The sequence below is a fragment of the Ostrea edulis genome, chromosome 3 (genome assembly GCF_947568905.1).
Source record: "Ostrea edulis chromosome 3, xbOstEdul1.1, whole genome shotgun sequence".
NCBI lineage: Eukaryota > Metazoa > Mollusca > Bivalvia > Ostreida > Ostreidae > Ostrea > Ostrea edulis.
Window position 1 is genome coordinate 67,670,586 of NC_079166.1, and position 13,755 is coordinate 67,684,340.

The 13,755-nt window shown below is 35.6% G+C and overlaps 1 protein-coding gene across 1 annotated transcript; it reads right to left on the bottom strand.

Annotated features, from left to right (window-relative positions):
* Positions 1-4,518: 4,518 nt before the first annotated feature.
* Positions 4,519-10,709, bottom strand: LOC125673327 (uncharacterized). The gene is made up of 3 exons (XM_056158634.1): positions 10,543-10,709; positions 7,804-10,220; positions 4,519-7,681 (listed from the first exon to the last, which is right to left on the bottom strand). Exons 2-3 carry the CDS (start codon positions 7,830-7,832, stop codon positions 5,671-5,673), a joined length of 2,040 nt encoding a protein of 679 aa, XP_056014609.1. The 5' UTR covers positions 7,833-10,220; positions 10,543-10,709; the 3' UTR covers positions 4,519-5,670.
* Positions 10,710-13,755: the final 3,046 nt, after the last annotated feature.

Here is a 13,755-nt window from a genome sequence, read left to right on the forward strand (position 1 = left end):
TGGATTTGTTATATATAATAGCGTGTAGTGTAAATGAACCTGTAATTGTAAATCAAACATGTTTCATTGGTAATTAACTTGACTCGTCTAAAAATTGGAAAAGATAAGTTTTACTGCTCGGTGAAATCACGATAAACACAATACCACTGCGATGTCAGATATATTTTAAAGTCGTAATTTGTACCCTGGGAACTTTTAAAGTTTTAAATTGTCTATCATCAATTATTTTTTTATATCCATCTTTAAAAGATTTGTTTTTGAATTTAGGTCACCAGAGTCACTCAGGTGACATATTGCTATCGGTTAACGTGCGGTCGTGTGTGAACAATTGAACACTTTTAACTTCTTCTTGATAACTACCATTCAAATTCTTTTCAAATTTGGTATGAGGCATCTTTAGAACAAGGGGGACCATAAATTGTAAATTTCAGGACTCCTGTACCCCTGCGGCCCTATTAGGGTCGGGGCAATAACTGCCAAAAATTGACTAATTTTCAAAACTCATCTTTTGTACAACCGCAAATGTGTAAGAACAACTAAATGCATAGAGATGTATTTAGTAGGAAGGCCACTACCAAACTTGTAAATTTCAGTATCCCCGGGGTAGAGTTTCTGACCCTAGGATGGGACCAAACTTGTTATATACATGTAGTATTTATGTGTAAACATTTTAAAAACATCTTTAATGCTATTGATACTAAATTGAAACTAAATGGATATTTAGAATGAGCAGGTAGTCCTTTACCAAAATCGTAAACTTTATGATTTCAGGCCCTTACCGAAATACAAAGGTTCTGGCAAACAGTTGTGGTAAATTTGCCGCAAATTTGCAGCAAACCTCTGGCAAATGTTTGCTGCAAGTTTGCTGCAAATTTATAATTGCCATGCAAATGAGCTTTGTGGCAAACAGTTCTGGCAAGTTTGCGGCAAACAATTTTGGCATGCATATTGATAGCAATCTGGTTCTGGCATTTGCAGCAAACAGTTCTGGCAAATGTTCGCAGCAAACAATTCTGGCAAGTTTGTGGCAAAGAATTTTGGGAAATATACTTAGAATGAAGTATTTGGTTGAATCATGACATAAGTATTTCGGAGTATCGATAATCTGATTTTTTTCATTTTCATTGATAATGACACGTCATGCCCAAGTACATCTTCTTTTAAAAATTTGTCTAATTATATGCAATGTAAAATTGCTATATCATAGTTCATTGAATTGTCAGATCCAAGAGCGGTCAGTTTTCATTTCAAATATTGATTTGTGATCTCCAGATTTTGTAGAAACCACAGGCACCTGAGACGTGGACAGGGTGTATATAAATATCTTATGTACATACCCCCCTCTACCCAATGATAAAACTAATGTAATTTATCCAACTAATTGACGACTTTAAAGGAGCGAGATTAAAAGTTCAATGTTTGACAAAAAAACTAAATTAACAGTTTTCACCAACCCCTCACCTCCCCCTTAAAATTAAAGTATGATGAATGTTGAAACTATTCATTGATTGTATCTTATTTAACGTCCCTCTTTGTATACCTTTTCTACTGCTTGTTCACAAATAAAGGTGTACATTAAAACTATCAAATGTTCATTTATATAATGTGGGGAAAATATGTAATTGTTTATTATAAAGCACTGTTCAATTTATGATTAATCTAGATTTATTTTAAATTTTTCACTTAACATGCATTCAGCTTATATAATTCAGAACTTTTATTTAAGGAATGAAGATACTTTTGACCTACTTTCTGTGATATAAAACCTAACTTTTAAAATCTGCGAATATTCAGTGGCGATCCTAGAGGGAGGGTTCCTTGGGTCCGGAAAGTTTGATTAAAAAGGGGTATAAATAACGCATTTTGAGGGTAGCCCCCCCCCCCCCCCCCCCCCCACCGAAAACCAAAGTCCAAAATCAATAGTAGACCCCTCTTCCTTTGAAAAATTCCTTGATCCGCCTGTGCTATTCTGCATCAAGTATTAATATTGGTAAAGTTTCTTAGATTCGTTCGTTGAAAGCAAAATAAAACTACACTGTACAATTCTCTCTAAATATATCATGTACAGGCCTATTGTTTACTTCGCAGCGCAAGATCCGACTTTGGAGTCGCTTAGACAAACATCACACAAAATACACCATGCAACAGAAAATGCAGAATAACTTGCGGCTTTTTATTTCATTAAAATTTTAGCAAACTATGTTATAACTTACCAGAGAATGAGCATTGTCACCAATTCAATCCGACACTCAAACAGTAAAATACAATTGCAATTCACAGATCGTGATCCACGTGTCAATCGATGCGACGTGACGTCATTTAGCAGGACATGACGCATTAATTTGTATTGTTTGCCAATTGTCGCAACTGTTTGCCACTAGTGGTAAATCTTTTTAAAAGTCCCAAATGTTTACCAGAACTTTGCCAGAACTGTTTGCCACTACTGGCAAACTCCTGCAATGTTTCGGTGAATAGTTATGGCAAACAAATCTATTTGCCTCAAATTTGCGGCAAACATTTCGTTTTGGTAAGGGGGGGGGGGGGGGTTAGGGGTTTTCGGATTAGAGTTGGACCAAAATAGTCAGTGGAAGAATGTGTTAAGAATTGAAATTAACTATCATTCCCATTCTTTTCAAATTTGGTATGAAGCATCTTTGATTGGTTGATGGATTGAATATTATTTATATTATTTAACGTCCCACTCGAGATTATTTCACACAGATGGAGACGTCACCATTGCCGGTGAAAGGCTACAAAATTTAGGCCTATCCTCGGCACTTATGGCCTTTGAGCAGGGAGTGATATTTATCGTGTCATACCTGCTGTGACAAGGGGCCTCGGTTTTTGTGGTCTCATCCGAAATACCTCCCCATTTAGTCGCCTCTTACGACAATCAATGGGTACTGAGAACCTATTTATCCCCGATCCCCATGGTTGAAACAAGAGCGACATAAATTGTAAATTTCAGAACTCTTGCGTTCTCCAGGGCCTTAGGGGTGGGACAAAAGCTGCAAAAATATTTACGAATTTTCAAAAAATCTTTACTACAACCGCAGATGTGAAAGAAACATTAAATGAATGCAAGGTGAAGATAACGAACAGTGATCAATCTCATGACTCCTACAAGCAATACAAAATAGATAGTTGGGCAAACACGGACCCTTGGACACACCAGAGGTGGGATCAGGTGCCTAGGAGGAGTAAGCATCCCCTGTTGACCGGTCACACCCGCCGTGAGCCCCATATCCTGATAGGTAAACGGAGTTATCCGCAATCAAAATCAGTGTGCCAAGAACGGCTTAACAATCGGTATGAAACACGTCAGACAGCATTTGACCCAATGCGAGGTTGTATTGACGAACTAGATCGATGTAGATAAGGAAGACCTTAACCAAGATTTTAAATTTCATGATCCCTGAGGTAAAGGTTCTGACTCCAGGGAGGGGCCAAACATTGTACATGTATACATAGGGTATAATGTAAAATAGTTAGATACTATCTTGTTTAATGCTATTGATACTGAATTGAAACTAAATAGATATTTAGAAGGAGAAGATAGTCCTTTGCCAAAATTGCAAATTTCATAATCCAAGGGTTAAGGATTTGGTTCCAGGTTGGAGCCAAAATTAGAGTGATTACTGTCTTTTAGTATTCAATTAAATGCATATTTAGGGAAAGCAGACAAGGATATAGTAAATTGTGAATTTTGCAATCCCAGGGTATTGCCTCTTGAAAAGGTCCAAATCAGTCATATCGTGTTAATTTTACATATATTATACCGTATAGCGGGTTTTTCTGGTGTATGATAAATATGGCTTATTTTAGCGGTTAGATAGCTTTCCGCCAAAATTTCACTCGCGAAATATGCACCCAACTGTGATTTTGGTATTTGAAGAGAGGTAACTGTTCCTTGTTCGCCAAGATATATTCCCCTAAAATTATTAGCATACCTTTGAGTCAGCAAATCGCCAAATTTTAGACCCGCGGATAAAACTCGCTATACGGTATCATGTAAAGCCTTTTATCCCTATAGGCACTTTTGACGGCTTATAAACTTATAGATATTCAGAACAGGAATTTCTTTCTAGATTCCATAGGCCTTGGAACTATATTGATACTTTTAACAAATATTCAGGTGACCGATAAGGCCTGTGGGTTACTTGTTTAAATTAAGATAAAATATCTCTGATAGTTTTTTGTTAATTACATTAAAATATATCTTTATCTCTGTTTTTAAAAATTACCATAAAATGTCTCTTTATCTCTCACTTCAAACTTTTATGAGTTATTTCAAGGAATCTGGGAGTCTTTACATATATAGGGCTCACGGCGGATGTGGCCGGTCGACAGGGGATGCTTACTTCTCCTATGCACCTGATTTCACCTCTGATATGTCCAGGGGTTCGTGTTTGCCCAACTCTTGAATTTGTATTACTTATAAGAGTTATGGGATTGGTTACTGTTCGATATCTTAACCTTTTCCTATCGAGTACCAACAGAGAGAAATAACACATCCGATTTTAACATAACACATTAATTTTATTTATTAAAATAATATACATGCAATGTTGGGGTATATAGCAGAAATATCTTTTGTCCCAGAATGTACATTGTATTTTCCATTATTCAGTTGTCCTGTAACCAAAATCGACTTGTACATATAACATTGAAATTAATACAAGATACATATCGTAAAACTTTCACAGTATACAAAACGTGTGCTGTATAAATGTACATGTATGTAAAGCAACCATGGGATCAACGCATAAAGTATTTCATGGTAATTCCAATGTTATTTATTACAATTGTTTTGATTGGACAAAAATAAAGCTGAACAAGAGTATATACATCAATACATGTAAATCCGAAAACGCGATGTATTCATACACGCCTGAAAACAAATAACATAGTGCGGGGAAACTATTCAAATTTTTGCAATTGTGAATAAAGTGAATGCATTGGAATTATAAGAATCAAACATTCTTTTTGAAGATTTTATCGATGTGTAAATTCCGGACATTTTACTCACAAACTTAACATAAAAATGTGTCGCACCTTTATTCAGTTTGTGAGTAAAATGTCCGGAGTTTACACATCGATAAATTCTTCAAAAAGAATGTTTAATCCTATAATAACTAGATTTTTTTTAAAGGTTTCTTGCTGATTAATGTACATGTATATATGATTTGAAAATTCATATTCGTTTGCAAAATTGTTAGCAAAATAATTTAGCATAAAGTATTTTATTGTAACTTTTGGAATTTGGATGTAAAAATTCAAGTTTCATGTAGACTGATGTAAAATATGTCATGATTAATGTTTAATTTACCACAAAATGGCTAAGTATAACACATTGTTATGCAAATTTAGGATTTTAGGTGTAAAAATTCAAATTGACATTTGAAGCTTTATGTATAATGATGAATTGGTTAGGCATAGATGAAATAATCTAACAACATATCTGATCCATATTAAGCAGCTTATAACATAACAATAAATGAAATTTCGTGTGTCCTGATGAAATAAACCAACAACCTATTTATTCTATATTCAACAGCTTATACATTGTAACACAAATATCTGTAGTCCTTACATTTGACCGATGAAGTGTCATTGGCAATAATTCATTGATTAAATCCACATGAACTATTTAAATGTACAATACTATATTTATCCAAGTTCATGTATTCTCATCAGTGTAGCACTTTGTATTTTATGGTATGGACTTTGCCTGAGTGATTGTTGGTAGGAGTGTAGAGCAGCGTGGAGGTTCCCCGAGATCTGTTGACAGATACCCAGGATCTGCCATGATATGTCTCTTAAGTGCACATTTACATACAGCCCCTGATCATAGTGAACTAGGACCTGTAGATCATTAAGAGCTGTTTGTGCTCTCATTGTGTCAATATGTCTGTAACACAAGAACTCTAGCATATATAACACAACTAGGGGTGGGATATTCAGTACAGGGAAATGGTTCTGTAATGAAACCATCTGCTCTGTCATTAATTCATTGATATAAATGATTCTGTTCTCTAACATGATATTCCATGCTACAGCATGTCTTAACTTTGTAGACCAGGACTGTCCCCCTACAGCCTCGGTATACCTCTCTGTGTCTATTGTCATGTTATACATCACATATGGCTGTGCTAAGTTGACCTTTGTCATCTCTATCACAGACAAAGCTTCTGTGTATCTGAGTGTCTTGTAATAATACATTGCAATGTACAACCTGTCAGAAATACACCCAAACTTGGCTGTGAGTTTCAACATGTGACAGGACATTCTATCAGCAATATACATCAGCTTGTTTTTAGTGGTGTTGCTGTACATGTTTTGTAATGTAAAAGCAGCTTTGTGAAGGAGGGAGGTTGTAAATAGCAGTAACATGAGAACTTGATACTGTGTCAGGGGTGAGACTACCAACTGTTCTACTGTGTTTAGGTACTTCATACTGCGGTAGAAGTCTGGTGAGGATAGTGAATTCTCTCCCCATATCTCTCTAAACATTTCTACATCAAACTCAACCTCAGATACCAGAGTGTGTTCGTCTGTACAAATACTGAGTCTGGGGTTATAAAGGAAATTTACTATATAGGACCCAAGGGAGGGACTGTGCAGCAGAGATGCTAAACCTTTTTCATAAAAATCAAACAGTCTAACGAATAATCTGTTTTGTGCTTCATCGTGGATTTTACTGAGAAACATGTTGTTTTCTGGAATGAAAAAGTTAGGACAGACTCCCTCATACACCCATTTAAGAATGAGTTTAAAACAGTACCAGAAACATTTCAGGAGATTTTGTGGACACCAGATAGGTATTGTATTTTGTTGAATCATCCAGAAAACTGATGTCTTCATGTGATAGGAACACAGTAATTTCTCATCATCACCTAATCCATTGTTAATGACTTCTTTTAAGAATAATTTCAGCAAACCGTAAGTTAAGAATTGACAGTGATTCATTGAGTACACAAGTTTTTGTTCTGCCAGAGAAAATGAAATTCTCCATTCATTGCTTTCATGATTTCCTAATTTGTGTCCTATTGCTACAAAGTGACATCCACTTCTGACTATATCCCTAACAACCTGTGGCTGGGGCCATGTGTGACATCTGTCTATCCATGAGGAGGCAGACGGAGGCCAAAAGTCACAAGCAAAACAGAAAGCAGAGTCATATTCCATTCCTCCTATATATCCACTGCCACATGGGCCATGTACTGTAGAGTTAGGGAATACATCAGAACATGTGATTTCTCTGTATTTAGAACTAGATATGTAACGTCCACCATTCATTGTGACTAATGCTGAGATAACTCTGTTGTCTGCTCTTGGTGTCAGTAATTGCAGTAAAGTAAATCCGGGTGGACTTTCAGAAGAGACAGAGAGAATCAGGACTTGTCTGTGTATATTGTAAAACTGGGTCTGAGGTAAGTCCCAGATCACTGGGTGGTTGTTAAACCAATACATGTAATCCCTATCAGATCCCTTCATTCTGAACCCTTCTCTGCTACTTCCACTCAACATCACCATTATCTGGTGGCTTGTTCTTGCTTTATTCCTCACCATCTCTGTAATGTCTATCACATCTCTCCTCATCATCACTTGTTGTGAGGTCCCCACTGTACGACTCAGTCCCACAAATACAGACTCTGACATATGTTGTATACCCGTTTCACTGACAAAATAAATACAGTCGATAATTTATGATAATTTTTTTAGATATTGGTACAGTGTAGTGTTAAGTTGAGAATTAATCTGATTAAATTTATAATTGGTATGATATAATTTGTTACTTACATTTGGGGTGTTAAACTGTGGGAATCCATTGCTAGGTATTACTGTGGGTATTTCCAGTTGCGGAAAGTCCCACTTTATAACCTACTTTCGTTTCATTCTAGGTCACTTACCTATGTCAACACAAATTGTCATTGTCTTTGTTTTACATGAAACATTGGTGCAAGCAGCAAATTTATGGGTCGAAAAGATTTTGGGAAGTGTACTTCCATATTTATTGTTTACAATGCTTCACTAACGTATTTCTAATGATCAACACATATTTGAATATCAGTTTTTGACTTATAATTGAGATACAGCACTCACAATTCTTTGTTATGTAAACAAGGCTCGTGCCTTGTTTTTGTTTACATATAGATTGCTTGATAGAAAATAGCATATTTAAAACAAAATGAGAAGTGTTAAACACTAGAAACTATCACATTATGTTAGGAATTCACTTGTTAATTGAAAAATCTGCTTAAAGACCCAACTTTAAGTTAACGCCCCCAAATTTTACCTGTGTCACGATCAATGATAAGCCGCTGGTCAATCAAACTTTTAACAATAGCGCTTAGGTTGATTCGTTTGCAGAGACCGTGGTCTACAGCTACTTGAGGAAGATGTTTTGATAACAATCATGGCTAATGATGACCGGCAGTCTTCAGATCTCCAGGAAAGCCCCTGTATACCTGAGTTTTGATAGCATTGACTCGCACCTAGAATATTTTAATTTCTAACGTCCCCTATACAATGCAATTTATCATCGTATTTTCTCTCTCCATCTTTATACATGTATTATAGATAAAACAATCAGAAATCAAACAATAATAAAAAAAACCAAACAAACATAAGTTATTAGAATATTTTCTATTAATGATTTATTGTGGCTTTATATTTATAAAATTTGAACAATTCTTTATTGGCGCAGCACATCAACATGTATAATGGTTATATTGCCCATGCGTAAAACTGTTACAGTAGTTAAAAAAAATGCTTCTATTTGAGATACCACATGGATTATAAATTACACAATCAGAAATCAAACAATAGTAAAAAAGCATAAATAAGTTATTGAGATATTTCTATTTATAATTTATCACGGCTTTATATTGAGAGAGAGAGAGAGAGAGAGAGAGAGAGAGAGAGAGAGAGAGAGAGGGGGGGGGGGAAGAGACTTCGTGTCAGCTTCTGTTTGGGATACCACCATTACGCAAACACTACAGCTACAGAAACCCTACAGACGGCCCATATTGAGGGGTATCTTGACCATTCTTCATTTGGTTGTACATGTAAACAGATCTACTTAGATTTATTCATTCTCTCGAAACATGGATATTTTACCTACTACACCCACGACACCATGAACTCCCAGGACACCAGAAAGTACCCGGAAACGCCGGGTAATATTATATTTCAGAAATTATTTATATACGATATATAACAATTTAATTAGAAGTTTTAAAAAGCAAAGGTTTAGAAATGGGCTAAACCTGTCATTTGCAATACATAAATATGACCAAGTTTGAAGGTTTACGGGAAATAGAAATGCGGTATGCATGTAGGTAGAAATTTTAATTTTTTTGTGTGTGCACAAATCAAGACACTAAGCATAATTTGTAATAACCTGAGAAATTTCCTGTGTATATCATAAAAATATACACAACAATTGATCTCTTGGCCAGGTAAATTCCAGGTAAATAACATTGACCATGGATAGCATGTAACCTAGGGTACAAAAGTATCACCTTAAAATGGAGTTCTTATTCCTTGCCATATCTATCATTGATCGCGACACAGGTAAAATTTGGGGGCGTTAACTTAAAGTTGGGTCTTTAAACATTAAAAATGGAAAAATAAAATTTGAAAATTTTCACCTAAACTCGTGTCCATGTCCCATTAAAATTTCGAGGAATTTCGATCAAATACGGAGATGAACAAGCTAAGTGAAAAGAATTGTTGATTACATGTATATGAAGTAACTATTTATTGCTAGATCAATAATACAGCTTGTCTTATGTAAGACTTAATTCGCAATACGAAAGTCAACACCAGGCTATACACAGTTCACGCTTGTCCGATCGATCGATACAAACATTTGTTTGTCCGATCAATCGATATACATTTATTTTGCCTCAACTTAATATCAGGATTAAGATATCTTTACCATATCATCAATTCTTCATTATTGATTTTAATCAATATTTTGGACCATCAAAACACACTTAGATATGCAGAAATTATATGTGCGACCAATGTATGTACATTACATTAGCGGATCTATAGGGGATACGGAGGTTCCAAAACACACACCAGGGCCGTAAATTACATGGAGGCGGAGGAGGCAGCTGCCTCCTCCAACTTTTGAGCCAAAAAAAATTTAAAATTTAAAATTCATTAGAATTTATGTTGTTTCCAATAACTAAGAACATGATACCTCCCTTAAGGAGGTATGCTACACCAGAGAAATTTGATGTAGATGAAAAGTGGAGGATATGTAAAACAATATTTTGAAGTTAAAATTTTTCAAATTTACTTTATTTTGTCAAAAAATACAGTTTTAGTAGAAGGTAATCTGAAAAAAATTTAAAACCCCTGCTGGACTCGAACCTGCAACCTACAGTTCAGCAGTCGGTATTCTAACCTACTGAGCTACTCGGCTAGGTATTTAAATGGAAAAGGAAAAGTCAAATATTGCTGATATCGATTTTTTCATCCATGTTTTTAAAGGAAGTCAGCCATTATGACGATGTAGAGTACTACCTTAAAAAGCATTCCAAATCTTTCTTTTAGAATGAGTTAGTCAAGTAACATCTTAGAAGGCCCTAGAATCAAGGATTTTGCACGAAACGTGTTCAGTGTGCACAAAATGTGCTCAGCGTCTGGGGGCCTGGGCGGCCCCCAGATCCCCGCCTAATTTCCTGCCTCCTCCAAATTGAAGGTTAATTTACGGCCCTACACACACACACCTTTGATTTTGGTTAATATATTGAGAGAGAGAGAGAGAGAGAGAGAGAGAGAGAGAGAGAGAGAGAGAGATATCAAAGTATGGTGTTTATATTTTTTCGGGAATATTATTACTGCATTGATTTTCGGATGATAATCTAAATTTTGCATTAAAAAGGATTAAATTGTTGTATGGATCCATCCCATGATGTAGATAATATCAATTCATAATAAGGTTGAATGTTTCGTCGATGAAAAGGCAGAGGCGGATCCACGAATGTTTTTTACATTCTTTTTTACTTTTATTTTTCTAGCCTTAGTTTTTTTGTTTCAAAAGGGGGGGGGGGGGGGGGGGGGAGATTCCACCCTCAAAATGCGCTATTTATACCTTTTTAAGAAAAACTGTCGAATGAAAGTGACCCGGAACGGATTCGTCACTGATAGGAGAGTTTCGAGTTTTTGCCGGAATTTTCCCACTGCAGTCAAGTGTTTTGGAAGTGTTGTCTGCCTTGTGCAGACAATACAGATATCATACCAGTAAATAAGCTCACCTTTTAAGAAAGATTAGGGTACTAGCGCCATATCTACTATGTACATGTGGACATATTAATGAAGATGTATATCATCTCTTTTTTGCTTGTAAAAATTACTCCAGAGCTACATTGTAGAAATCATCTTTTTAATCGCCTTTTCATGTTTGACTTGGTTAATATTGATACAAATTTTTTATTATAAATGCAGTAATGTCAATTTGCCTCCGCAAACTAATATACATATTTTTTCAGTTGTTCATAAATTTATAGAAGAAACTTGTAGATTCGTTTAATCGTTGTACATTTTACCTGCTAATTATTACCTTGCATGACATATTGCAATATTTTAGGAGAGGGACTTGTAAGTTGTTAGAACTTGTTTCCAATCCTTTCGATATGATCAATAAAATGTGTTTAAAACACTCCCTTGAAAATTTTCTAGATCCGCGCCTAAATTATCGTTTCACACTGTATAGATGTATTTTGAATCCGTATCTAATACAATCTTTCTGTTGAAATCTGGTTGGTTTTTGTTTTTTCACTTCAATATTTTGAAAATAAATGTTTATGTGTATCAACTTTGATACATAGCACAGCTCGTCGGCTCGACATGCATTGCAGTTACGTATCATTAGAGGGTGGAGGTGGGGACTAGCTTCATAATGTTTTCGACATCTCTCTTTCCCCGCTATTGTTACAGGTAAAGTTGGCCATTTTTAACGTTCGACCCCCCCCCCCTCTCTTTAATTTAGGTTGTTTCCCGATCATTTTTAAATAGAAGCAGTGAATTGTAGTGGAAATATAATTTGAAAAATTAACCAAAGAACTGAATTCAAGAACCAACCCTTGTCCCCTTACCCCAAACATATAGGATTTAGAACTTTGATTTCTTTTCAAATTTTGCTACATGTAGATAAGAATTTCCAGACAATTGTGAAGCCAACTACTCCAACTGGGGCAGCCCCCCCCCCCCCCCTACTTTAGAAAAAGATGCAACCTGCCTGATTATATTTATATAATCACATGATTTCACGTGCTTTTGTTATTTTAACAGATTACTTATAAAATTCACGGAATTCATTGTATTACAACTTGGAGAGAATTACACATCAAATACGGCTGTAACCCCACCCCCTCCTTTCCCCAACCCTTCAATTTGACGAAATGTGCATTTCAAAAAGAGTTGTCCCGTGGGGATCCGGATTAGAATAGGTCCTCAGTACCTCCATGCTTGTCATTAAAGCGACTAAATGAGGCGGTCCCTCGGATGAGATCACAAACCGAGGTCCAGTGTCACAGCATGTGTGGCACGATAAAGATCTCTCCCTGCTGAAAGGTCGTAATTAAGCGCCAAGCACAGGCCTAAATTTCGCAGCCCTTCATCGGTATTGGTGACGTTTCCATATGAGTGAAAAATTCTCGAAAGGGACGTTAAACAATATTCAATCAATCAAAGAGTTCTCCACAAAATATTGTTTTCATCATAGATATTTTACAATCTGGTTAAACTCAGCATGATAAAGGTGACAGTTTACATTGATAACATACACAATGTATATTCTTCCAGACATCAGCCCAACATTGTACCTCTTTGATTTACTATTCATGATATCTGTCAAGAATTGGTTGTAGTAAATTGATTGGATAAATAGTACACAATTCATTCTAAGTACTAACCATGCTAATGTAATCCTATACGTCATATGCCATCATTCCCGTCCTGATTACAACTTGGGGTATCTTTGATATACAGATTTTAGTGCAAATCGATTGTTTATTCAATATCAAAGGCCAAAGCTCCTTGGATTTATTCGGGCTATGGAGTAATTTCTTCCGTTCGTTCTTAACATTTTCTTGTAAGTTGATATCTGAATTTCCAGTTGTCCATAAGCGCGGTTTTATTAACTTTTTCGTCTGATTGTAGTATCAGGTTCGTGTTTGATATCGTGAAAAAGCCGCTCGAGATTATGGCTAGTGTATTGAGATATAACCCGAACGTTTGTATTAGCTCTAGAGGCCGACCTAATCCAGGGGAAGTGAACAATGTGCAATTAAAAATCCAATTTTAGATTACTTTTCACAATCAATTATAAAAACTGATATTTATTAGACAAATTACAATGCATTACTAATTATAATGTAAATCATACATGTATAATTGTATACTTTTGTTTTGTTGAACGCATGCTACTTAATGCTTCTAAAATTAACTCTTAGATAAGCAAAATTACAAACAAACAATTAAAAGAAAAGAAACAAATGTCGAAATTACAGTCTATACCTGCTAACTTTTTTTTCTTGATTCTACATCTCCTGGAACAAGTACGCTTTGAACAATACGAGTTATCTTTCGCTTTACGGTGCCAGAGTTCGCTTCTACATACTCTGTATACGCCTAGTACTTGCAGATTTTATATATTTGGAAGGAGTTTAGGATTTTCCTTTAATTGCTGTTAGATTATTAGAGTGAGTGAATTTCCATAGCTTTAATCACTAC

Bases quoted from the DNA above. Each gene is read 5' to 3' on its own strand.
- LOC125673327 (XM_056158634.1), bottom strand. From the start codon at position 7,832: ATGGATTCCCACAGTTTAACACCCCAAAT. The intron at 7,682-7,803 runs GTAAGTAACAAA...TTATTTTGTCAG, and splicing joins CACAGTTTAACACCCCAAAT to TGAAACGGGTATACAACATA.